The sequence below is a fragment of the Lissotriton helveticus genome, chromosome 6 (genome assembly GCF_964261635.1).
Source record: "Lissotriton helveticus chromosome 6, aLisHel1.1, whole genome shotgun sequence".
In the NCBI taxonomy this organism is placed as follows: domain Eukaryota; kingdom Metazoa; phylum Chordata; class Amphibia; order Caudata; family Salamandridae; genus Lissotriton; species Lissotriton helveticus.
Genome location: NC_136067.1, coordinates 1,876,118,831 through 1,876,146,470, shown reverse-complemented (window position 1 = coordinate 1,876,146,470; position 27,640 = coordinate 1,876,118,831). Strand labels below are relative to the sequence as shown.

Here is a 27,640-nt window from a genome sequence, read left to right as displayed (position 1 = left end):
CCATCAAGGAAGTCCAGATTGGCATAGATAGATAGAGGTCAAGAAGAAAGCATGTTGTTAGGCAGCAAAACTGTATAAGCACTGAAAGAGTCAAGGAAGGAATTTGCCCTTTGCTTTCTTTTTGAATCTAGCCAAGCATGGTATTCTTCTGATGTGGGTGGCAGCGAGTTCCAGATTCTGGGTGCAGCCCAGAGAAGGCTCTGTTGTATGTTTTCTTCTTCCGAAAGAGGGGAGGTTTCAGAACAAAATGCCTGGCGGACCGGTTTCCACCGAAGACCACCATTTTCTGGGCGAGACACACTGGAGATTTAGGAGTGTAGTGCTTTGTGTGTGACACAGGCCAATCTGAGCTGTATTCTGGCTTCGTACGTGAGCCAGTTCAGCGCTTTGAGGTGTGGAGAGAAGTGGTCGAATCTTTTTGATCCTGTTAGGAGTCTTGCAACTTCTTTGAGACAAGCATTTAGGGGTGTTATTGAGATCTTGGGTAGTCTGGAGAGGTTAGAGCATCCGTACTCGATCCTAGAAATAACAGGTGCCTGAACTGCCATTTTAATGTCTGATGTATCTAGGAATGGTTTTAATTTTCTCAGGTAGCTGAGGTGAAACCTTGCATTTTTGGCTAGTGTGTTGACGTGGGCTCTCATACTCCAGTTCTTGTCCAGTGAGATTCCTAGTGATTTGGCTGAGTCCACTATGGTCGGGGTGCAGTTTAGCGCGGTGATCGAGTTGGTCCATTCCCGAATCCCAGTTGAACTTTTAGGGGGGTGAGATTAGGAAGAATTCAGTTTTTTGCACATTCAGCTTGAGCTGGTTGCTAACAAGCCAGTGCACAGTTAGCTTTAGAGCCTCATTCATTGTTTTGATCTCTTCTAGAAATTAGATTTTGATGTAGATCTGCGTTTCATCTGCATACACGTGGAAAGAGATGTTGGCGATACGCAGAATTTCAGCTAACGGTTCCAGTTAGAGATTTAAAAGCATGGGGAGAGAGAGTTTAACCTTGGGGAACTCCGATTGTAATTGGAGAAGGATTGGACAGTTATCGATTAACTAAGAATCTTTGGGAGCAGTTACAAAGGAAGGATTTAAACCACTCGAGGACGGTCCCCCTTAATCCTATCCTGTTTTCAAGACGTTCTAGTAACTTCTCATGGTTGACTGTGTCGAACGCCGATGATAGGTCAGGAAGAATTAAGAGACACGTTTTGTCCTGGTCTAGGGCTTGAAGGGCGTCATCTACTATGTGGAGAATAGTAGTTTCAGTTTTGTGATTTGGCCTGAATCCTTGCTGGCATATGTCTAGCAGGTTGAATTTGGCGATGTGTTGGCTAAGTTGTTGTTGCACGCGTTTTTCGAGAACTTTAGCTAGGAGTGGAATATTGGATATAGGTCTGAAGTTGTCCGTTTCAGCAGGATTCAAGGTGTTTTTTTTTTTAAGATCGGGATGACTTGCCGAGCTTTTAGAGAGTTTGGTATGGTCACTTGCGATAGAGAAGCATTGATTATTGTGGGCCAAATGTATATGATAAATTGGTTGGTTGCGGATAAGCAGTTGGTTGGTAGCGGGTCATTGAAGTGGATGTTTGGTTCAATGGATGCTAAGATTTTCGAGATGATACGGTCATCGTATAGGTCGAAGTTAGACCAGTGAGCTTGGTTTTTGGGTGCTGCCTGGTAGAGGTGAGTAGAGACGTTGGTTTGTGGCGTCGGAGGAATAGAATGGGCGCTAGCGGCAGAATTCAGCTCGTTTTCCAGAGAATTGATTTTGGTTGCAAAGAAGGAGTACTGATCACAGTTTATTAGGGATTTAATTACCTCTTGAACGGTTCTTGTCAGTTTGTTCGACTGTTTTTTAGCATTTCAAAGAGTTTGCGTGGTCTATTCTTAGTGCTCTCTAGTGTTAGACTAAAGAATTCTTTTTTTGAATTGCAAATGATCTTGTTGTACTCATTTCTGGTCTTTCTGAGAAGTATAAGCTCGGGGAAGGAGGGGTGTTGTCTCCATTTCCTTTCTGTTAGACGAAAAGTTCTCCTTTCCTTGTTTAGGGCCCCATTGAACCAGGGTGTATGGTCTTTAACCTGAATTCTTTTTAGTTTAGGCGGAGCAAGGGAGTCCATTATATCCAACATTGTTGAGTTGTAGTGCTCTTTAAGATCACAAACGTTAGATAGCTTGGGGGGAAATCTTTCTCGCATCGTGCTGCCACCTTCTCACAGTCTATGTTTTTTGTGTCCCTGAGCCACATTTTCGGTTTCACTGGTTGCACTAATCTTTCCTTATGTACACCCTGTATTAGGAAGGTAATAGCATGGTGGTCTGACTAGTCGCAAGGAGCAATTGAGGTTAGACTGTTTGTCATATCTTTTGAGATGATCCAGTCCAACGTGGAGCCTTTCGAGTGAGACTCTCTCTCGATCTCTCTTTCCCTCGAAGGTGAAACTTTGACCATTCTTCTACGGACTGAAAGGACCACTTTCAAAACGACTGCCAAGCTTGAGAAAATCAAAGAGACCTTCACAAGCTTGATTCCACCGTTGGTCAGGTAGAGGAAGAGTCCCTCAGTTGTAGATGCATTCCTCGATTTATTGAATTTTGGTTGTCTTACTGCTCCAAACAGTTCTTGATTAAAAAGCATCACTTATAGGACTAAAATTCATAATGTTAAATACGTGTTTTTGTCTTTACGTATACATAGTACAGCCCCTCTTGTGATAAGCAATCTGAAATCAATTGTGGTATGTGCTGTACAAAACTGCAAACAAAAAAATACCATAAACAAATTATGGAGCACTCAGTGGAAATAAATAGACAGGTTTTCGTAACATGCCCAAGTGGAGAAGAACCATCTCACAGAGAGATAAGTTGAAAATTTTAGGTGGGGAAATATCTTGCCGGCAATTGTTTCATGGGCAACTACTTCCCCAAGTTAGCATTTGTCACTGAAACTGGGGCCTATCTGACATCTGGCCCAGACTTAGCAGCTGCTGTTCCAGCTAGTTCAGCTGGTTGCTCTGATTGCAGCAACAGAGGAAATAAGAACAATGGACAATGGTGGAAAGGCGGCTTAGATCCTTTTGGACTTATGTGCAGCTTCCGACACAGTGAGCAATTCAGTGCTCATCGACCGGTTAGAGAGTATCGGAATAAGTAGCTCAGCCCTTGCTCTTTTAAGTTCCTTTCTCACCAACAGAGAACAGGTCTTACCTCTAGGAGATTTTACATATAAATCCTTTTCATTGCCCTGTGGATTCCTCTAGGGGTGTTCATTAGGCCTTATGCTTTTTATATATACATAACACCACTGGCCAAACTTATTCGATCTTTTGGATTTTCCACAGTCTCCTACACAGATGGCACTCAAATAGTAGTTTTGATTTCAATTGATCATGGTGCGGTTGCACAATGCATGCTAGAGGTAGTAGGATGGATGAAAGATAACTGTCTCAAATTAAACTCTGACAAAACCGAGGTCCTTTTGTTTGAAAACAATACTTAATTTTGGAATCCTTCTGCTGGCCCTAAGACCTTGGCCCTCTTCTTTTTACGGTCATAAAGGTCAGGTATTCGGGAGTACTCTTTGAAGGAATACCTACCTTTGTAGATCAAATCAGTAAAGTTACCTCCTCCAGTCTAGAACATTAAAAAGGGTATTTATTTTTATTCCTTTCGAGCTCCAAAAAAACAGTAATCACTGCATTGGTACTATCAAGGATAACTCACTGTAATGCCCTTTATTTGGGCATTCAACAGCAGCTGCTGAATACATTGCAGGTACTACAGAACGCAGCGGCACGCCTTCTCATGAGGATTCCAAAATTCAACTCAGTTTCTATAACTATTGTCGGACAATGGATTACCTTGAAGGTGCTCTCTCTTGCTCACAAAGCCCTCTGTGATACTGGCCCAAAATATCTTAGGAAGAAATTCCAATGGTACACCCACAGGAGAATACTTCGCTTATCCTCTGCTAAAACCATTGTAATGCCTAAGACCAGCAAATCATCCTAGGATGGCATAAGTTTTGTCTCTTCTACCTGTAAATTGTGGAACTTGCTGCATTGGTACCTTTAAAGCTCAACTCCATCTTATGCAATTTGGAAAACTTCTAAAAACCTGGCCGTTTTCTTGTTCTTTGCCCAAATACATATCTCCTTTTGGATCAGTAACAGGCGCTAGAGCCTTAAAATTGAAATAAAATTCAATTCTAAAAAGAAACATACCATACTTGTATCAAAAGGTGAGAATCTGGGCTATGAACACAGTCACTGGTGAGTGATCCGTGCCTCTGCTGTGTATATAGGCTTGTCGAAGTCTGGTAATACACTAGTACCAAGGGAGTGGCTACACATCGAAATGTGGTGATCTCAAGCATGTACAACATGGGTTGTGGCACAAGGGCACACACGTAGGACAGGCAGAGGCAGAGCAGCTGGAGTAGAAGACTCTGGAATCTGAATGGTGTTAGACGTCAATTGCCCAGAAGGCTACAGCTGCAATATAAAAATGTATGCAAAAGAAGTCGTCCCAAAACAGCCTACGCCATGAAATGAAGAAAGTAACTACAGCGAGTAACTTGTAGATCTGAGTCTCAGTCCACATGCTGGCTCACTATTTGAAAGACTGCCAAGCATCCATAAACCAAAAAGGAGAGTAAGTAACCATCAGATAAGAGTCTAAATGTCCATCCAGAGTTATTCCAAAGCATGACCAAACAAAACTTAACACCAGCTCTGGAGCGGACATGCAGCACACAGTGTTTACTAAATGCAAGGGTCTTGACCCACATAGTTTGTGTGCACATTACATACATTGGAATATGCAGCTTAAAGGTTTCTAATATTGAGTTCATGTGCATGAATAGTATCCAAAATAGATCAAAACAAACTTGTAGCGCTCCAGGATAAAGGACAGAATACGTAATGTAGTTAAAGTGCAACAGACCTGTAATTGCAACAAAAAAGAGGAGTATAGTTTTGTTGTCTTTTCTTTTAATACAACAACCCCTAGGCAACACTGTTTCGCCGAAGGGGGATACCCCTTGACTTCTTCAGGGCTGTGTGGCTCTTTAGATCCTAAATTCTATATCCTCTCCGCCGGTTATACTTCTGACCCCGCTGGTCAATCTATCCCATAATTCTTCACAAAAATAGTTAAGTCCAACCTTGTAGTTTCCAGTTCAGAACGCGAACTCTGCATCAGGACTCGTTTCTCAGCGTACTCGCTCATGGGATCGACCACAAAATGGATGTATAGAAACGATTGCATCCGGGAAAAGCCACCTCACTAGACATTTCACTGGTCCTTACTACAAGGTTGGATTTAACTATTTTTTGGTGGAATTATGGGATAGTTTGATTTTGATAGACTGACCAGCCGTGTCGAAACACATGTTGGCTGGGCGCTGTTGGATTAAAAGAAAAAGAAAAGACAACAGAACTATACTCCTTTTTTTGTTGCACTTACTGATCTGTGGACCTTCACTTGTAAATAGAGCGTGTGCATAGGATAAGAATTGTGACAACACTGGCCTCAGGGTCCAACAATTCAGGGGGCTAGGATGTCTTTTCTGACCTTTTGCACTGCGAAAATAAACAAGAGCTACCACTGATGCCAACTCACTAGGCGCCAATTCTCAGAGTTAATGACACCCCTCTAGCGCAAGTACCTCTAGAAAGTAGCAGGAAAAACAATCATGCCCTATCTTCAGGCACAGTTTCTGTAGCCCCTTTAGCCAAAAGGACTTGCACTTCCTGCCGTAAGATGGCTCTGGAGATGGTAGAAGGTGTGGTGAACTATCTGCAGGACCCACCTGTCCACAGTGATGGTCTGCCAACCTGCCAGGAATCATCAGATCCTACCTCCAACCAGGTGGCTGTGCTTTACAAAAGGCATGCTAATGGGGTTTTGCAGGTGGGGCTGCGGGGGAGGGTAGCAGATGAGTGGCTCGAGGAATTGCTGCAACAATACTGATGTGCATCTTGATGGGGCTGAACTGGCTGACAGTATGAAGTACCTGCGCTGAATCCCATAAAGGAATGGTAGGGCTGATGCGGCTGACAAGGAGTGGCAGATAAGCCCAGGGAGCGTGCCCTGGCACTGCTCGCCTTGAACTAATCCAGAGCGAAATCTGCCTTGTCTCCAAGCTGGTGAGTACTGACAAAGTGCATGTCCATAAGGGCCGATTGGACATGTCTGAGAAACTAGTTGACTGCAGCCAGGCGTGACAGTGAATGACGACGTTGGTGCCAATGGCCGCCTGCTGGAATCAGTGGTGTCCAAGCCACAATGAATTGTGAACTGGACTGCATCATGACTGCCCTGGGTTAGGACAGGTCGGAAGATTTTTGGGATACCTGGGACTTGAGGCATCAAATCCCTAAGAGTGTGGCAATAGCGGCCAAGGAGGCAGCTGGCATTCACATACCTGAAGGCCAAGCAGGTAGAAGAAAATACTCTTTTACCAAAGGTCTCCACATGTTTGAATACCCTAATGGGAGAGTAGTCGGAAAGGTATTCGGGTCAGTCCAACTTGTACATGCCTGCAACACCAAGCTTTGAAGAGAGGGGTGCTGAGACAAACATGCCGAGCTGCCCGGGACAGGGTGATGGCATCTCACAATCTGGCATTTGACTAAGGGATCAGTGCAAAGTTTGGCCAAAGCCCCTAAAAGGTTATTTTAAGTGCCTCACTGAAGGGCAGAAAGGGCTCAATGGATGTTTGCCCCAGCTGGAGTACTTCTTTCAAGGCATTGATTTTAGCCTCTAAAATCAAGAACTTCGCCTGCCCTATGTAAGAGGCGCTCTCCTCAGTGGCAGAACCAGGGAGTGAGAGGAGGCCCAACTCCTGGGAAGTATCGAGACCAGTGGCTTCTTGAAGGCCATCATACCAATTTTCCTTTTGGGATGGTTGTCCTATTTCAACACTTAATCACTGGTCGAATCTGTGCCAAATAAGGAAAGTAACATATGTGTCCTTCCTTGTGGGGGTGGCAAGTCCAGTGGGTGAGGTAGTCTTTCGATGGAAGGCAGAGCAGCCTTGGTCAAGGTCAGAGCCACACCAACTCCGAGTCAGAGAGCACAATGGGAACCTCATTCTCTGGAATCGAAGTCGGCATCAAGGCTCCAGGAACCAGCGGGGAGCATAGCGCCATTCGGAAATGAGAGGCAGAGAAAGCCCTGTGATGGATTCTGAGAGTCCAAGTGGTACTGAGGGTCAACCAGATGGCGGTATAACAATGGAGGCCCTGTAGGCCCGCCAGAGGGAGTAGGTAAGGATCCGAAGAGTCGGAGCATGGCATCTCGGAACTCTCCGATCTGCTTCGATGTCATAGATGGCCACAGAAACTAGAGTTGTGCCAGGACAAATTGCAGGATTGGCTCTGACAACGATCGATGGCCTTGTGTCTTTTTAGGAGAACGCGAATGTTGGGAAGGAGCAGAGTCCCGCCTGGAGAATTTTTGTGTTTTTTCTTAGAATTACCCAAAGACTTGGAAAGTGACGACAATTGCCCTTGGGAACGACTCCTCTGTCTTCTGGATCAGAACCGAGACTGACCCTTCGACTTGGACCGGTCTTGTTGCAGAGTCTCCCAGTGCTAAGAGGCAAAGATTCATGTAACGGTCTTGTTGGCCTTTGGGTTCATCGACATACGGTCACAGCAGGCCTTAGAGTTGTGGTTTCACCCCAGGCCCCACAGGTAAGCAAGATGAGGGTCTGTCCCAGACATTTGTTTGTGGAAGACTTTACAGGGTTTGGATCTTGTCATCTTGGGAAGTGACATTTCCTGGGCACACTGTCAACCTTTAGGAGAGAAGCTGTCTCAAAGAGATCAGAGGTAGTTCCAGATTCACCTTTGGTGGCATGGAAAGACAGGAGCTGATAACAGCATGCAACAGTGGCACCAATATAGGGCTTGCAAGTCGTTTCTGGGGCAGAACAGCTTAATTAAAAAGCATCATGGCACCACCTACCGGCATGCGGAGGTACTGCTCAAACGTTTCCGGATCCAGTCTGACGCCTGAGAAAAATTTAAAATGTGACAAATCTGTGGTTAGAAGTCTCTATCAGAACAGGCTTATCTCAGGTTTTGGCCATGAACCTCCTTGATAGACAGAGATACTGTATAGCTGTCTGCTTTACAAAGACTGACACAGCTTTTGGCAACAGAGATTAAGTGCTATTATGATATGCAATTCCACTGAAGGCACAATGCTAAAATATATACAATGAACGCTAGAATGTCTTGATAGAATATTAGCAAAATACTCAAAGAAAGAGGTAGTATTCCACTTGGAGGGTGAAGTGTGCAGGCAGGAGGAGCCACTGGCAATCTGGAGGAATACAAACAAAGAGCCAATAGTAGAGGGCATGGTTACCCTCCAACCCAAACTTAATCAAATCCCTATTTTTGCCCCAAAAATTTCGGTCCAGGAAAAAAAGAAATAAGATCATTAATGGAAAATGTCAGAACGAGAGGTGGACTGCTCGAGTAGGAACCAGGAAGATGCAACCCTGTGAGCATTAACCTCGCTGTGAGAGCAGACTGTCAAACAGAATTAGAGCTTGAGTGATCCTGTGATGACACCAGAGGGAGAGGATAGCGACATGGACAAACTTGAGCACTGGGAATGCCAATATGCTAGGAGCCAGATGGTTGAATTTAAGGTGAACGAATTAAGCTGCATTAATTACAACTATACACAATCAGGTAGGTGGAAATAGATTTGGTAATGCCCTCATATACCTTTACACCCCTAGTCGGTCAGTACCTTAAACTACAATACCTCCATCTATGCTAGATGCAATATCAGAACATAAAGGGGTATCATTATCAATAAGGCAGGCATAGTGGCTTTGTCGAGGTGCCAGCATATCAGAAAAAGCAGCAACATGTTATAATTCACCATTGGAACACGATTGAAATATATGGGGATGGTGCCAACATTTTTTACCGTTCATTGTAATATAAACCTTTGCATTGTCAGTCATTACTTTTGTCAGTAAAGCATTACAGTGAATTCCTTGTGTTCCAGAGTCTAATCTCTGCATTCACTATGCTGCTACTACAGTTTTAGGGCCAACCAACAGGGGTCTCCCCTCTCCAGAACTTATGACATAAAAGCCAGAGCCTCAACAGTATTCGAAAACCATGAAAGCCTCTCCTGAGGTCAGGGATTCAGACCCCATGGAGACTTAGGGTTATTTTTGAGGGGAACATCGGGGGGAGATTGCTGCACATCTGGCAGGGCCTTAAAACTTGATGACGGCCCTGCCCTTCTGGGGCACCACAAAGAATATTATACTAAGTTTATACCCCTCACAGTGGCTTTGAGGCATTCCTTGCCATTGGTAGGGTCAGTGATGAGCAGCTTCCCCACTCTTCAGTGATGCTTTCTTTTCTAAATGCAACCTTACTTCACTCTAGGTAGCTGATCTGTCCTGCCCGCATCTTCACAGGAAGGTAACTGTGGTGTGCGCTCCGCTCCCCTAGATATGGGCGCGGGAGCCAGCGGGGAATGCACACCACACAAGGAGCGAATTGGCACTCAGCGTTTGTGTCCCAAGGACAATCTTTGAGGCTCGCCCCAGGAGATGTGGTGTCCCGGGCTGGAGGGAGTGGCTAGCACCACCCACCTCCTCCCCATTCAATCATAAAAATGAGGTTGAGCTAAGCCCTGGGGCCTTGGGCCTCCCCAGGGGAATCTTTAAAAATCCCAGGAGAGTTCTACTTGCTTCCCTTCACTTGGTCACCCTGGGAAAGTGAGCTTTAAATGATGATCTCTCATGTCCCGTACGGGCTAATTTGGCTGATGGTGGCTCTTTGCTCCAACTATAGCCAGCAAGCGCTTTTGCTTCAGGCCTCCTGATGGCTATATATCACTTTTTGTAGGGTGCTTGATTTTCTGGCTGCCCTCTCCTGCTTGGGAGAATCTTCCATAGCCCGCTCTACAGTTAGCAAGCCGAGCACCCTGCCTGACATACTCCGCTGGTCCAGAGCCTCCTGGCAACTTGAATGGAAGGACACCTGTGTGTCAAGAGTCAAGGGCCAGGCCACAGAAGTCTTAGATGAGCCATCCAGGGTCCCTCAGCAGGTCCATTCCCCTAGATCTTTCTCGAGGCATATATGGGGGTTGTCCCACTGGCCCTGGAGAGACCGCTCCAAGCCCTGGTGGCAAGCTGTAGTTAACGTCCTTCAGTCCATCCTTGCAGGATTCTGCAAGACAGTAGTCTCACATATGCAGCCCACACACGTTCACACACGCCTGTGCTCACTTGTTCACATGTAACAACTCACAATTGTATGCACGTGTGTTCACATGTAACCAACCCAGAGTCTTGCATTCAGAAAAGAAAGCATCACCAAGAGTGGGGAAGCTGCTCATAACTGTTCATAGCCATGGCAAGGAGCTCCCCAAAGTTACTGCAAGGGGTATAAACTTTGTATAATATTCTTTGTGGTGCGCCAGAAGGGCAGGGGCATCAGCAATTGATCAGGGCCTGCCGGATGTGCAGCAATCCCCCAGATGTTACCCAAACAAATAACCCTAAATCTCCCAAGCAACTCAAGGCCTAACCCTAGGACAGATTTTCCAAGTTTTCTAATATTCTTGGAGCTGTAGCTTTTATCTCATAAGCTCTGGAGAGGGGAGACCCCTGTTGGTTGGCCCTAAAAATGTAGTAGCAACAGACTGAATGTTGAGCTTAGACTCTTGGACACAAGGAATTCATTTTAATGCTTTACTGACAAAAGTAATGACTGACGATGCAAAGGTTTATATTATAATGAACAGTAATAAATGTTGGCGCTATTCCCGTATATTTCAATTGTGTTCCAATGGTGCATTACAACATGTTTCTGCTTTTTCTGATGTGCTGACACCTTGAAAAAGCCACTAGGCCGGTCTTATTGATAATGAGACCTCCTTATGTTCTGAAATTGCATCAAGCATAGATGGATATATTATGGATACAAGGTGCAGGACCGACTAGGGGTGTAAAGTTATATGAGGACATCACCAAATCTATTTCCACCTACCTGATTGCATATAGTTGTAATTAATGCATAGTATTTAGTAATGTGTATTTAACAAAAGTACTGTTCCTTTTTATAAGAAAAAGCACTGACTGGACAATGATATATTGAGTGTTGCTGCTGAGTACTAGCAAACTGGGGTTACCAGCCCACACCACCTCCCCTGAGTAGGCCTTGGGACTGTTCTGCTTCATTACCCTGAGAGTCTCAGGTGCTACAATGAGGTACTTGGTTCACAGTAAAGAGTGCAAGAGTTCATAGTGCAGAATTATTACTTGTTAAGTACTCACATCCGCCACAACTGATAACGCAATTTCCTACATGCGGTTTAGTGAATAACTGAAAAAAGCAAATAAAAACCAAATACATAACATTTTCTGACAGGTTTCTTGCTGAACACATTAATGTCAAGTCAGGGATAAAACATCCCAGCTAAGAAAAAGCTAAATTAATGCATACCTGTCTTTGATTATACTGAAGTAAAAACTTGACAGGTCTCTTGTGATTAAAGTCGTGAGCAGACGAATGACTTTCCCGAAATCATACTCCTTGTAAGCCTGCGTGACCTAAGAAGAGTAACAAAGCCAGCAATTCAGACAATGTTTTTGGCAGCCGCAGAAAAAAGTATGCAAAATGGTTTAGACATTTGCCACTAGCCCACAGCAAGAACATTTTAAACATTCATTGCTATTAATTGTTCATCTGACCAGAGTGGCTATATCATGTGCATACAAAGCAGATTGCTGATGTGAACCAATGTTGAAAACCCTGCCAAGTTGTGCTCGGTTTATCACAATAAATTTGTCTGTGCAAATGGAACACATAACAATTGTACTAACTCATTGCTCTCTGGCTGAAGGGCCACAGCCATCACATCACCATGACACTTTATACAGTGAATTCATTGAAAACAGGATGATCCACGCTAAGAAAAGAGCCTGCCAGGATGCCAGATAGATGGTATTCAGCACTTCCATCAACAGCATATTTATATTAATTCCAATCTTTGAGTATCAAGCCCCAGTTAACAGCCAAACACTTAAAATGCTTAGAATAGATGTGGCACATTATTTACCTTTTTCAAGATCACACAAACTGTAGTTTACAGTCAAAAATGCTGGACAATTTGATTAGGGGCCAAGACATGCTTCATCCATTGCCTCCAATTCTTTCCTCAAGTGAGCAGTGATTATTTTTAACATTATAGGGTAGCCATGGTGTATTTTCTAAACAAAGTAAAAGTTACTTACCTTCGGTTACGCTAATCTGGTAGAGACCCAGTCTAGCCGCAGACTCCTTAACTTTGAATTCTCCCCAGGTGCCAGCCTGGATCTGGAACTTTTTTCAGCAGCACCTCTGTGCGCCGGTGTTGTACGACTCTGCAGTGACTTCATCTCCGGATATGACTTCAGTTGAGCCATACAAGTCCCCTCCGGCACGCATAAGTACTGTCAGTTTCTTCTGTTAAACCTTCTGCACCTGAACGTGGAGCCATTACAAAAAGTGGTTGTGGAAATAATGTGCCAAAAAAGATCAAAAATTCCTTGAAACATTAATAAAGAAGAAACCTCTAATGGTATGTTAATACCAGGCATGGATTTTAAAGAAACACCCATTAAAATCAATGAAACACAGAGCTACATGAAACCCTACACATTGGTGAATAACCCCCATATGAGGGAAGACACTCTACAGACCATTCATGAATGGTAATAAACGGCATAGCAATAGTCAAACACAAATTACCACATCAACACCAGGGTGTTTGTTGAACAACACCATATGTGATATATTGATTTCACCAATGTCAAGGTATGATGATACCAAGAAGACTTTCAAAGAAAGAAGAAATAAAGGAATACTTCTCACTGGTGTGTAATCCAGAGTGAAACAGAAAACCCACCCTCACTCTACCAACCACATACACTATGAAATGGATGGTTTTGCAACATCTAGACAAAATCTAAGTGGCCAGGACAACCGCTTTGTTTAGCCCCAACATAGATTGAGATAGTTAACACTGGTATATAAACCCAGTAGTAAAAGGGTATAACCTTGATCTCGTATTTTATAAAAAATATTCTGTCTGTCAAAAGGTGGCCTCAAGAATTAACACCACAAGAAAAGAGAACAGTCATGATTCCTCACGAGATGAGAAATGCTGAAAGTAACAAGTACATCGTCTCCAGAAGACAGGAGATGTGGATCAGACAGAACCACATATATCAAGTACATCCTGAGAAAAAGAAAAGCCTATTATGAAATAGTCTCCAAGACTTTAACGGATGATTGACAACCAAATATACATACATTGGTCTTGAGACAAGTTGGACCAACCCGTACATCACAAACCTTTGGCTGCCAATTTACCATACCACAGAGTGGATCAGGGATAGGAATTGTCTGCATTTGAGGAAATATTCATGTCTACACTAAACACTGTTCCTTTACCCTAAAGGAAGAACTCACAAGCAAATAGCATCCAAAAGCATGCAAAGTATATATTCTGAACTACAGCAACACTCCAACTTGCTCAATCTCATTGGAGAATTGAAACATTCTTAATAAATACGTAGTCCACTTAAGAAGAGAAAACAAACTGCACTGAATACACTAGTTAAGAAAAAAACATAGAAGCATCTAAATGTAACAGAACCCCCGAGAGGGTTTCACAAGAGGAAAAGAATGGCTATTAGTTCAGTAACCATAGTCCTTAAGAGAACATAACATGAAGTCCAATAAGGACTAAGCTGTATATCAGAGCGATCTATAGTACAGAAATAGACTACAAAAGTAGTATTTCTGAAGAGCTATACAATAGCAAACCTATACTCCACGTAGAGTAAGTCACATACCCAATAAGCGGTATAACCTCTCGAGACCAAGCTCTTCTTCGGTGTAAAACGAAGAATAAATAACCAGCTACACAAATGCAAATGCAATCCGGAGATTACATCAGGAGACAAATCAACTCATTATATGCAAAAAGTACTGCTTAACTCTTCAACACAATAAGACATAGCAGAGGTGGGAAATTATTCTTAAACATAAGAACCACTGCCGTGGATACATAAGAAATGAAAAAAAGACCCGATAAGGTCAAATTAAAAATGGCCAGCAATGAAGCATTGTACAGCAGAATCAGCATGGCTGTCAAATAAACTGGATCTATCGAAGGGCAAGTCTTTCAAACTCTCCCGAACATTATCAGGAAATCTTGACTCACGCAACCATGCATGTCTACGGAGAGCAATTGATCGAGCCATAGCTATGCAAATAGAACCTGTTGTGTCCATCGCCGATTTAATATTACATTTTGCCATCTCACGGCCATCATGCACAAGCTGAGAGAGTTCAGCCGTGACCCCGTCAGGAAGGGAAGGAAGCAGTTGGTTGACAGAGTCCCACAATGTATAGGAAGCCCTTCCTAAGACACAATATGTGTCCAACGACCTCAAAGCCAAATCAGTCGACGCAAAGATGTTCTGGCCACACATCTCCAACCACCTATACTCTCTACCTGGCAGAAGCAAAGGTGAAACTTGGCAAAGCTGTGGCAGTTTGAACATCAAAACTCTAACAGTAGGGTGTTGAGAAAGACAAGCAGGGTTGTCCGGAGCAGGACGATGACAATGCGAAATGGAACTATCAACATAAATACCTGACATTGGCCTTGCCCAAAGTACCCAGGACAATGTCGTACAGACTCTCCTAAAATAATAAAGGTTCAATGCCCGTGACACCTTGACGAAGAAGATGTAATATTGGATCAGATGACAAAGTCATATACGGAAGCATCAATTTTAGTATTCCAGCAGCTCTCTTAATAGTCTAAGTGAAATCTGCTCTAGCATCCGTTGCCATTTGTGGCGGAGAAAGCAGATCATAATTAGGAGAGGATTAAAGACTACTTTTTTCACCAAATGCCACCAACGAACCACCTACCTGAGGCTGACGAAGACCAACCAAGTGGTGGACGTCACCAGTATCTGCAGAGTCTTCTTGGAATACAGAAGAAATAGCAACATAACTAGCTTCAGCCTCAATTTGTAAAGGAGACGGTTCACAAACTGTAATGGCTATACGCAACGTTTCTGGTCGACGTTGGGGCGTCGTCGTATCAATGTGCACCATGAGTGGGGTTCTTGGCATCGACCAGCGTTGTGGCGACGTCTAGATCACCTCATCTGATGCCACCATTATCGCAATGGGAAGCCGCACTGGGCTGTGTCCCGACATCCTAATGACTCCAGAAACGGAGTTGTTGTCCTCGACCGGCGCGGAGGGCGCACCCGCCAGCGTGCTCCCGATCAGAGTGCCTTCAACCTCTTTGGGGCCCAAAGGCGCAGCAGGGGGAGGTGTAGACCCAAAGAAGGATAGCAGAGCATGAAAATATGCCTGCATCTGGTTCATAGTTGCCCCGGCTCCAGGATAAGGAGGAAGGCTCTTGGTTGACTCCTGTGCTACATCCTCTGGTAAGGAGGGGGAGGAACCAACAACGAAGTCACTACTTTGTGAGGCCGATGACTTCCGTGACCTCGATCCCTTGCAATGGGATTTCCAAGACTTGGACGAGCAACGTCCATGGGAACGGGTCTTGGAAAGGCCCAATGCAGGAACTTCAGAGCGGGAAGGAGATCGACGTTGCTTAGACTCTGAACGGGAGAGATGCGCCGTCAACAACTTCATTTGCCTTTCCTACAAGGACTTCGGCTCGAGCCTCTTACAGGCGTCATACTCCTCTGAGTCGTGGTTCTCTCCGAAGCACCACATACAGATGGAAAACTGATAAGTAGCCGACATCTGTTGAGTACAGGTCTTGCACGTCTTAAAACCCAAAGGCATAGGCACACTGTTCCCCGACGCAAAAAGGCGTCGAAGTAGGGCAAAAACAGAAGGCTTGAGGAACCACTTGTCCGGATAAGCATTGCAGCGAGGAAAAGAAGAAAACAGACGTCTGCGCGCTGATGGGGACATATATGGCTCCACTGATGTCATATCTGGAGACAACGTCACCGTGGACCCGTATGAAGTCATCCCCCGGCATGCAGAGGTACTGCTGAAAAATGTCCGGATCCAGTCTGGCACCTAGGGAGAATTCAAAGTTAAGGAATCTGCGTCTAGATGTCTGTATCAGAATTATTATTTTTTTTCCCAATTATGACCTACAATAAAGTTACCTTCATCATTTCTCCAGCACTACTAGTTTTTACTCTCTAAACCAGTTGGTGGGCACCCAGAAGTGTAAATTAATTCCAAAGACTACTTTCCAAAATAGCATGCAGCCAGTAACACACAAGCACACACGAACACACACACAAACAAACACACACACAAACACACACACACAAACGCACACACCTCCCCTGCTCCCCTGCCCCCCCCCCCGAGGTGTGAGGTTAAAACAATACTACAGCCTCCTATGGGAACTTCGAAGCAGTGGAACACACTCTTCAGTGCCACGCATGGGGCCTTTCTCCATCACAACACTATTAACATTAACATTAACACATTGAAGACAAATACAGAGGCTCTGTCTAGCAGAGTAGTATCGGTGGAGCAGACAATACAGAAAGTAGGGCAACATGTTAATACTCCAGAGCACTTCAGTACTAATATGGAGTTCTCAAAGGGAAGGAATGACAGATTTCAGTGACTGTGTGATTTGCACCTTGGTTTTCCTGGACAATCAACAAGTATGCTACCGGAGAAGGATGATGTTGGGATGCTGTCACACTCCATGGGATGGAAATAGATATACTTGATGACCTCCTGGAAATATCGAGGGGTACTCATGCAAAGCTTCCTGAACCCAAATTAGTGGAGAGCAATGAGGACAATATTTTACCGATCCTTACATCATCTGGAGGGATGAACAAGCTCAACAGGTTGGCTAGGACGAGATCAGACAAGAAAAACTATGTTTGTTGAAGCTATGTATGCCATGGTCCTTATCCTAGTAGGATCCAGAGAAAGCATATTCTCCTGGGAATCAGAAAGGAACTTCAGATGGACACAGTAGCAACGATTTCACATTCCAACTACAGGCCAACCTAACTGCAGCACTAGTCATTCAAGGTAATCCAGGAGATACTTGGCAGGTTTCTCCTTGAGCAGAAAAAGATCAAAGCATATATGTTGGTCACTGTTGGCACATTTGGGCCTTTTGATGTTGCCCGGTTGCAGTGGCCTTCAGAGGGGTGCATGTCAAAATATCAACAAAAAATCTATTGTGTCCAAAATATCGAGAACCAAAATATTGTAAAGGTACTTGCATAAACATAGGTATAGATTTAAAACTGTGCTTAACTATATATACTTATATTCACTATATTTCTGTTCTCTATATTTAGGCCCCACTATGTTTTGTCCTCGATATTCTGGTGAAAACCATTCAGAGGCCAAACCAGACCCAGTCAAATCTGTTCTCCTTAGTAATATACTTATTGATGCACGTTTTTAGAAAAGATTATTCCTCTGGTTTCCTTCAGGCACTTTGCTATCCATTAGTTTCTTTCTCCCAACACATTGTGGAGTCTGGACAGGTGTAATACTAGAGATCTCCAATACCCTATCCCTCTTAAAAATAGCTTGGAAATAGTTAAAACATTAATTGGACTGGAAACCATTACCCATAATGGAATTTGTCCCCTTGGACATACAACACAGAGTGGTTACTGGTCTGTGTTAGGTGTTCCACAATAAAAGACATACACATAATAATGGCAAAAGTGGACTCAGAATGAGACCTGTGTGTTTAACTTACTGACCGAAGAATTGGTTGGTTAATTATATATATGTAAGACGCATTCTTAAAGTAGGGATTTGTTTTGTAGGACAATATTGCTGTAAAAAATATATCTTGTAAGTTGTAATCTGTTTAAGGATATAATATCACAATAGGCATGTAAATATGTTAATTTAAAAGAGGTTTAACAGAACAAGAGCATCCCTTCTGCACCCCGAGGGTGTATGATTACGTGGTGTAAAGTGCTCAATCTTACAAACTAGCTCAGAAAATAGAAGAAACTTAACTTCTGACACAAACATTTTAGCTGTAGAAAATGCCTCTGACAGAAAGTTCAGCTGTTAATTAAACACACTGTGGTTTTAACTGTGTTGATTTCAGAAAAATGACAGGGCCATTCCATTAACTCCAGTAGTCTGCAGAAGTGACTTAATCCACTGTGCTAGCTTACAGCTGAATAAAGGTAAACTACTTTGTCACATGCCAGCCAAGTACGTGCAGAAAGGGGTGGGGGGATGACGTTGCCTTTTAATACGAGTAGAAGCAGATCACTAGTGCTTCAGAGCTGTTGTGCTTCCTTGGTTCTCGATGAAGCGGAGCGGTCACAGAAGGAATGGATTGGAGCCAAAAATAAATTCAGTGTTTATTACAGATCCTGGCAGTCTGCCTCTTCTGCCAAGCTGGCCAAATGGCAGGGCATAGATCACAGCTGCAATAGAGTACAGATGACTGAGTGAGATGGTTAAACATGTCAGGTGATACCAGCACACCCTCCACACCATCCTTTCTGAATCTTGTCAAAGGCAATGTTACATTTGAGTGCAGCGACCAGCCATTGCAGAATTTTCAGATCCATTTTGTTGTACTAAGCCAGCAGCATTTAATCATTGTCTGGATCTAGCTGTGGGTTATGCAGCTAGTATCTTGAACATAGAAAATGTACCAACACAGAGATCTTTTGTTAGGGCACCAAAGGAAAGACCTGGGAAATAATTAGAGTGTAAATGGAGTGGGGTCAGTGCACAAGAGTGGGAGGGAAAGCAAGAAGCCAGAAAGGTGAGGAAAACAGACAGAGGGGAAAGCAAACATAATTGGAGGAAAGACGCAGGAAGAGAATAAGCAATATGATAGAGAGGGAACTTGGAGGACAGCAAGTGTGATGAATATTGCATTAGGAAGTTGTAGAAACAAATTGCAAGACAGCAGGAGGAGCTAACTAGTTGTAGAGTGCAAACAATGGTTTCTCCAAGCACACACAAATCTAAAGGTGAGGTTGTGGTTTCAGTTGTCTTTTATTCAATCATATTAGACATGCCCCATCACCAGCACGTGTTTCGTTTAATGCTGTTCCAATCACAGCTGACTTAGTCAGGGCTTTATATCTAAAACAAAGGCATATTCTATTTAGGAGGAGTATCTCTATAGTTTGCTTTATCCGTCACCTGGGTCAAATGACCCCTGAGTTTCACCCAAGAGTGCGGTGTCCATCATTTGGGATTGTGTGTAGGATCTGATTGTTAAGTTTAGTCCCAAATTCGGTGAGCAACTTTATTGGTGCGGTGTTGGATGCCTCGTGTTTAAGAAGGGGAGGCATTCTTGTTGCATGCACAGAAATGTATTCTAATTAATATTATTCTAGTGCGTCTTTTATATTTTAAAATGTATATCCGGTTGTGAGTTAGGGACTACTGAAGGGGGAAGATGGGATATCATACTCACTCGATCTATTTTGACCATAATTGTAGAGTGCGTATTAAACATCTTAATAGGAGCATATACCTGTGTGATAAACTCATATTGTCACAAAGTATATACCTGCTCCTACACTATGGATTCTGAAAGAAGCGAAGTGTAGCTTAGGTACCCAATGTTAGATGATGGAAGCTGCACTCTCCAGACCAAGAGGATTTGTTGATGGACGAGCAGAAGGGTCCTAGAGTCGCAGCAATGGTATGTGTGGCCGGGTGATGGGACCAGATGAAGGTACGAACACTTGCATTGACTGGTGGGCAACTGACGAACGTTCCATCCCCTCTCTTCCACCGTATCAGGGTGCTTGGGAAACCGAGTCCGAGGAATGGTGGAACCAGCATCGACAAGGAATAGAGGAGGGCGCCTTTAATTGTGTCGACAGCGAGGACGGGAACACGCCCCCTTATGACGCGCTGCACTGCGGATTGGTCATAAGCCCGGAAGAAGAAGAATCGCGGTGTTCCTACACCGGGAAGAGCGGAGAGAAGAGTGGAGAGCGAGCGGAGTACGAGGAGGACGAAGCGAGAAGGAGGAGACCCGAAGAGGAGGGGACGAGACCGGAGAGAGCTGTGCCTGGAGGCCAACAGTACCGCGAAGCGCCCAGCCACACTCACGGAGAAGTGTGGCTCAGCCAGGTACGTCAGCGGGTATCGGGCTGGCTGGGGAGGTGAGGTGACGCTGTGTAAATAGTATAAATACCCTTCTGGCCCATCTTTACCCTTCCTCCCCATTTACCTCCTTTTCCCTCACAAACTACCCCCACGTGTTAACTCACCAAAGAGGATTGTATAAACACCTGCACCGGTTTCCTCACCACCCGGGTACCCGTTGGGATATAGACTCAACAGAACACCACACTAATAGAGTCTTCTTTCCTCCGCATCTGGCACTGGGACGCGTCGAGAGGAGGAGAAGCGGTTCGCAAAGACCCCGGACAGAGACTGACCAACCCTCGAAGGTCTCGCTCCCTACAAGCCTTGGTAGACTCGGCTGCTGTATCACGAGAAAGGCAGTCTTCACGGAAGAAAAAGACATTTATAAAAATAAAGCCTTACATACCCCGTACCTGTTTCCGTGCCCCTTCATCAACCCCGCCCACAGTATGGCTCCTTGCAAGATTAATACGTTCAAAGGTGTTGGGTAAATGCAAAGGCCTCAATAGAACACAATTCACAAGCCAGGAGATAAAGTTACACTATGGACAAGATTTCACTGGGAATGGGAGGACCTCCAAGGTAAACCATTCAGACATTATACGCGAAAGAATGGACACTAGGGAGTGGGTGTGGTGAAAGGTGTTCCCATACAAGGGTTAACGAGACATCTGTGAGAAAGAGGTTGATATTGCTGGTGCCCAGGATGATGACTTGTGGCAGGGCTGTAGTTGCATGATGAGGTGTTTCCTCTCTACAGCATGGTGTAAAGGCAATAAATGTGGCAGAAAAGTTGAGGGGCGAAATGAAGAAGAATAGGCTAGTGTGATGCAGATTTTGGGTGCCACTTAAGAACAGGAGGTGTAGGTTAAAGAGCCAGATAGATAACTGGGGCTAATAAGGATGAATATGTGTCACCGATAAAGATGTTGTGAAAACTGAAGAAGCTGAAGTAAGCCAATAAAGTGTGGTAGGCGCCTGGATGTTTAGGCCACAATGACTAACTCCTACTCAGGAAGGCAATCGTTCATCTCTCATCCCAATATATTTTACTTGACATAAATGGACTGTTGTGTACGCAGCAGATAGAATGCAAGCGCCCATTTTGGGTCCAGACGGTTGAGCCTCTCCTCCTCCCTTGAGGGATGCGGAGGCGGAAAGAAGGTGGGCAAAGTGATGGTCTGCCCGATGTGGAAGGGCATAAAAACCTTTAGCAAGAAAGAAGGGCGGGTCCTCAAAACCACCTTGTCTGGGTGAACAGAAAGGAAAGTAGGTTTGGAAGAAAGAGCCTGGAGCTCACTCACTCTTCTGGCAGAGGAGATAGCTACCAGGAAAGCCGTCTTGAGAGTGAGAAGACGCAAAGGACAGTAGTAAAGCGGCTCAAAGGGAGCGCACATCAAATAAGTCAACACAAGATTCAAGTCCAACTGAGGCATTATAAAAGGAACCAGAGGGAACGTCTGTGTAATGCCTTTCAGGAAACGGTTAACAACCGGGGACTTAAAAAGAGAAGGCTGATCAGGAAGCCGTAGAAAGGCGGAGATGGCAGAAAGATAACCTTTGATAGTGCCCAGAGCAGAGCCCTGTTGGGCCAAGGAGAGAAGGAACAAAAGGACTTCTGAAAGAGGGGCAGAAAGGGGATCCACAGCCTTCGCTGTGCACCATGCCCCTAATCTGTTCCACCTGCAGGCGTATACAGTTTTAGTGGAGCGACACCTGGCTGCCAAAATAACATCACAGACTTCGGGAGGAAGATCGAAAGCTGTCAACTGTCGCCGCTCAATCTCCACGCATGGAGGTGGAGGCTGGACAGGTTCGGATGAAGGACCGTCCCCTGCTGCTGCGACAGATCCTCCCGAAGAGGCAGACGTATCGGGTGACCGATTGCCATGCTGAGTAGCTTGGGATACCAGTACCTTCGTGCCCAATTCGGAGCCACAAGGATGACTTGGACCCGGTCGCACCTGATCTTCTTCAGCACTCTGGGCAGAAGTGGTATAGGCAGAAAGGCGTACAACAGACCGCAACTCCGCAACTTGTGACGAAAAGCGTCACCGAGTGAGTGTCGCCTTGGAAATTCCAACGCGCAGAACTGATGACATTGCGCGTTCTCTTCGGTGGCGAATAGATCTAACCAAGGCTCTCCCCACTGCTGAAAGAGACCTTGTGCCACGTCCGAGTTCAGACGCCATTCGTGATCCATCAAGCACCGGCAGCGGAGTTCGTCCGCCCTGGCGTTCAGAGAACCTGCCAGGTGTTAAACCACCAAGGTAATGCCTTGACGTTCCAGCCATGTCCAGAGGCGCTGAGCCTCCTGGCATAGGGTCCAGGACCCCACCCCGCCCTGTTGGTTGCAATACCACATGGCGGTGGTGTTGTCCGTGAACACGTGCACCACCCTTCCCCGGTGCGAGAAGGATCGCCCGCAGCTTCAAAAGGTTGATATGGAGCCAGGACTCTGCCGGAGACCAGAGGCCTCTGATCTCCGCCTCTCCCAAGTGGCCGTCACCACTGTGTGCTCCGGTTGTTGAAGGGAGAGGGATCTGCCACTGACCCAATCTCAATTCGTGAGCCACCACTGCAATTTTTGAGCAGTGCCCTCCGAGATCTGGACACAATCGGACAGGTTGTCCTGAAGCTGCGCCCACTGGAACTTCAGGTCCCACTGCAGAGCCCGCATATGCCATCTGGCATGTGTCACCAGCAGGATGCAGGAGGCCATCAGGCCCAGGAGCCAGAGGGTCAACCTGACTGAAACCCGGGATAGAGGCCGAAAGAGCAGAATCATAGCCTGAATATCCCGGACTCGCTATTCGGGAGGATGAACTCGAAATGGCGTTGAATTCAGAACCGCTCCGATGAAGGGGAGCTTCTGAGAGGGACTAAGGTGCGACTTCGGCATGTTGATGGAGAACCCCAGCAGATGCAGGAGGTCGGCCATAATCTGAAGGTGGCTGACAACTGTTTTATTCAAAAACCAGTCGCCGAGGTAGGGGAAGACTGACACCCCTGACCTGCGCAGGTGAGCTGCGACCACCGCCCTCCCTTTCGTGAACACCCGAGGGGCGCTGGTAAATCCAAAGGGGAGCACAGCAAACTGAAAATGCTCCTGCCTACCGTGAACCGCAGGTAACGCCTGTGGGCTGGCAGGATGGGGACATGAAAATAAGAGTCCTGCAAGTCCAACTCTACCATCCAGTCTCCAGGGTCGAGGGCAGCCAGAACCTGAGCCAGAGTCAGCATTTTGAACTTCTTGCGGAGGAAGTGATTGACATCCCAGCGGTCCAAGATGGGGCGCAGGCCCCCCCTTGTCCTTCTTAGGGACCAGAAAGTAGTGGGAATAACAACCACTCTCTACTTCCTGCCCGGGAACGCACTCAATGGCCCCCTTGGCCAAGAGGGCCATGAAGAGCAAGATGGTCCCCCGACATGCGGTGGCACCGAGGTGGCATGGCCGGAGGGGAGGACTGAAAGGGGAGGGAATAACTCTTGCGGACTATTTGCAGCACCCATTCGTCCGACGTGATATCGCGCCAGTAGTGGAGGTGGTGGCGGATCCTGCCACCCACCAGCGTGGGGTGCTCCACAAAGCATGGACTTGGAAGGTTTGGAGAAAGGAGCAGCGGAGGTAGACGGACCCGCGCACTGATTCCCTGCCCCGGCAGAAGCCACGGCCGCGCTGGGGCTGGGTCTGCACAGGCTTGTTGGAGGAATGCGACTGGGTACCTCTGCCCTGGCCACGAAAGGAACGAAAACCATGAGTGTCCGGGTTCTTAGCAGAAAGACCCAAGGACTTGGCAGTGGCCCGCGAGTCCTTAAAACGCTCAAAGGCACTGTTGACCTTACCGCCAAACAAGCGGGTGCAGTCGAAGGGCATATCCATGAGCGAGCCCTGGACATCAGGCGATAACCCAGTCGAACGTAACCAGGCGTGGTGTCGCAAAGCCACCATTGTAGACATCGCCCTGCTCAACGAGTCTGTGGTGTCCAAACCACACCGAATGGCTAACTTAGCAGCATCCTTTCCTTCAGCAATCGCTTGAGAAAGGACAACCTGGACTTCCTCAGAACACTGATGGAACACCTGAGCAATGTTTTCCCACAATGCGTGGGAATAGCGGCCCAACAAGCAGGCGGTGTTCACTGACCGCATCCCCAGGCTGGCCGAAGAGAATAACCGCTTACCAAAATGATCCAGTTTCTTGGAATCCTTATCCAGCGGAGCCGTGGGAAAGGCACTCTGCGACATCGAGGCCTGGATGACCAGACTCTCAGGCGTGGGATGGGTGGTCAGAAGGGCAGGGTCACCCAGTGTCGGGCGGTGGAGTCTGGCAACGTTTTTATCCAAAGGGGTCCCCGTGGCTGGCCGCGACTAAGTGCCCAAAAGGACTTCGGTAAGGGCGTCATAGAAGGGAAGCAATGGCTCAGATGAAGTAGACGCCGTTTGGAGTACCTCCGTGAGGAGGTTGGTCTTGAGGGCCACTGTGGGGAGGTCAAGGTTGAGGGCTTCAGCACCCTGATGGAGCACCATTGTGTAGGAAGCGTCCTCCTCTATCGTAGGTGGAGGAGAGGCAAACCCCGGGTCAGAAGAGACATAGAGGTCGCCGGCGCCCTCCAAGTCGTCCACCCAATCCTGCTCGGAGTCACACTGCCGGGCCAGGGGGTCCTCGGATCCTTCCCAGTCCTCCTCCGCCTCCCCCACCTGAGGGGCCGGTCATGGCAGCAGGGCCGGAGCAGGAGAAGGGACCCCAGGCCAGAAAAAAATGGTTCTGGAACCGGGGCAAGGGTGGAAGGAAGGATACCCAATGTGGCGCCTAGGGCGGCGCCAGAGCCGGCAACGCTGCACCTCGTGGTGCCGGGGCAGGAGCCAACGGCGTAGGATCCTGTGGCGCCGGGGCTGGAACCGCTGGCAGAGCCGCCGGGCCGACAGGATCTGGACACGGGAACGCAGGGGCCCGAAGGCGTGCCGGCGGGAGCCCAAGGCCTAAAAAGGCGGTCCATGGCAGCAAGAAACTCTTGCACCTGTTCGGGAGTCGCCGACGGACCCGGGTAGGGTGGGTAGACCGTGGGACTCCCTGGCTCCAGAGGAGCCGCAAGGGCGGAGCCCCTGTCCCCCTCGTCCGCCTCCGAGGAGCGATGGGGGGACGTTGGAGAGCGAACACACTTCTTCGACTTCTTTTTATGGCGTCGATTACCCGAGTCCGAAGGTGAAGACTTGGAGCCTGAGGAGCGACGGCTCCGGTCCCACGAGTGGTCCCGGGAACGGCCCCTAGACCCGGAGCGGCGGTGAGATGAATGCCGAACCTCCAGCAATTTCCGGCGCCGCTCTCTCAAGGCCTTCGGGGCCATGGCTCGACAGTCCCGGGAGTCGTGATCGGTCTCCAGGCAGTAGAGGCAAACATCGTGGGGGTCCACCACCGACATAATACGGTGGCAGGCCCCACAAGACTTAAAGCCAGGCATCCCTACATGCAACAAAGGAAAAAGAGAAGGGGGAGACAAAAGTCTCAAAAGAGTAGTCAAAAAGTGACTAAGGAATGTGCTCAATCCGGATCTGCGCTTACTGGCGCAGACAAAGAAAGAACTGACATCAGCGCGCATGGGTGGTGCCTAAGTAGTCTCCGTGATGTCATCTCGGCGCTTACGACGCCAGTGAGGGACGTGGAGCAGCAGGACGCCACCTACTGCTAAGCACAACTTTCCGGATCCAGTCTGACGCCTGGGGATATTCTAAGGTAAGGAATCTATCACTAACGTGTCTCTTTCAGATAGGTATTTTTTAGGGTTCTCAACCAAAAAAAAAAGCAACTGAGCAACATGCACTTGCATTCACTTAAGTAATATCATCTTCAGTGCGGCGTATAGCAATTTTCTGGCTATCCACGAGAGTTCCAACTGTCACTGCCTGGTTGAGGGACGTGACGAAATGGGCACTAGCATATGAGAGGAGATTGAAGGAGGTTAGGTCTGATGACAAAGCAGCTGAGGAAATTTCCCATATGGTGGAAATGGCAAATGCCCTCAGCTGAGAGACAGAACTGGATGATTACAGTGGCAATGAAGGGTCTGAGAGCTCCTGAGGGCATATGGGCTATGCATGTGTGAGGCAGGTGTGTTGCTAGACAAAAGAGTGATATGCATAAGCATTTGTTCCACATTATGGACTCAATGTTAGTAGTGTACGTAGTATACATGTGTTACACACTGTCAAATATATATGTCTGGAAAGCGTGAGTGCTAGAAATACCATCAGTGATAAATAGAAGAGTTGAATGGAAAAAAATAATGGTATGTACTTTGATGCAGTATTCTACAGGGAAACGGTGAGGAAACTAATGCATTGTGACTGGTTTGTTAAATGTGTTGGTTTATGCAAATAAATATATTTAAAAAAACAATTTCATCTTCTGTAGTGTAGCTATTCATTTCTGAAATGGGATGTTGAGGTAATGATTACCATAGAACATTACAACATGTTCATTGTAGTTATGTTAAATATTTAAAAACATCCAATATGTAATACTACTCTTACCTTGCTAGTATAATCTTGCAATATATGTAGCATAAATTGATCTAGTACATACATCTCTTTTGTGGGTACGGAATCTGTATCTGGATGGAAGTTGCCCAAATTCCCCAGCATGAAGCGCAGTGTATTTCTGAGCTAATAATGAAAAAGGACAAATGGAAAAAACATGAAATATGGAATATCATCCATATGAAGCCACATAAATCTTTTTCAGTAATTATTAGACATGATAGATCATTTAAGAATTTACAAACAATTAAAACTCTAAAACAAAAAATGTGCCCATGAAGTATTAGTTGGAACAAGGAAAAGACATTTTTCAAAATGATTGCACACTGTGATTTAATGGTAGTTATTAATTTATCTTTAATCGAGAGATTAATGTAACTTAAAGTTGCAACTCAGAGACTTATGCAACCGAGAAAAACATACTAATGAATATTTTTTATTTAATTTGTTTGATTTTACCTTGTTGATATCATCCCTGGCGGAATTAAGCACAACTGGCCCAATGAAAACTTCAGTAAAAACGTTGGACTCAGCAACCCACCAGCGAAGAACATCGGCACCATAGGGAGGTTCTTTAGTTTTGTCCTATGAAAGGGTAAATCCATATTCAAATTACCAGTTTTTAAGTTGTGTTAGAAAATGCTACAAAAATGTATCACAATCATTTGTGTTTATTTATAATTTGATTTCGCTTAAAGGACAAATATGCATTAAATTCCTTCCAGGAACTGTTCATAAAATTCATATCAGATGGAGGAAAATGATGAGGAATAATTGTTTATTATAAGACAAAAAATTTGTATTTCATGACATTTTAAGGTAATTTGCCATCCGCTCAGGACACCCAAATGGGAGTACTTTGAGTGAGTCATGCACAGCGAATTATAGAATGAATTAAGCAACTGGGTCCTTTAAC

The 27,640-nt window shown here is 45.8% G+C and overlaps 1 protein-coding gene across 1 annotated transcript in view; it reads right to left on the bottom strand.

Moving 5' to 3' along the window:
* Nucleotides 1–27,640, bottom strand: part of IARS2 (isoleucyl-tRNA synthetase 2, mitochondrial) — a 532,602-nt gene that overhangs the window by 155,731 nt on the left and 349,231 nt on the right. Inside the window, exons 17-19 of the mRNA XM_078649801.1 lie at nucleotides 27,184–27,309; nucleotides 26,719–26,850; nucleotides 11,493–11,599 (exon numbers count right to left, since the gene is read on the bottom strand). Coding sequence (XP_078505927.1) covers nucleotides 11,493–11,599; nucleotides 26,719–26,850; nucleotides 27,184–27,309 — 365 coding nt within the window. The remainder of the gene's footprint in view (nucleotides 1–11,492; nucleotides 11,600–26,718; nucleotides 26,851–27,183; nucleotides 27,310–27,640) is intronic.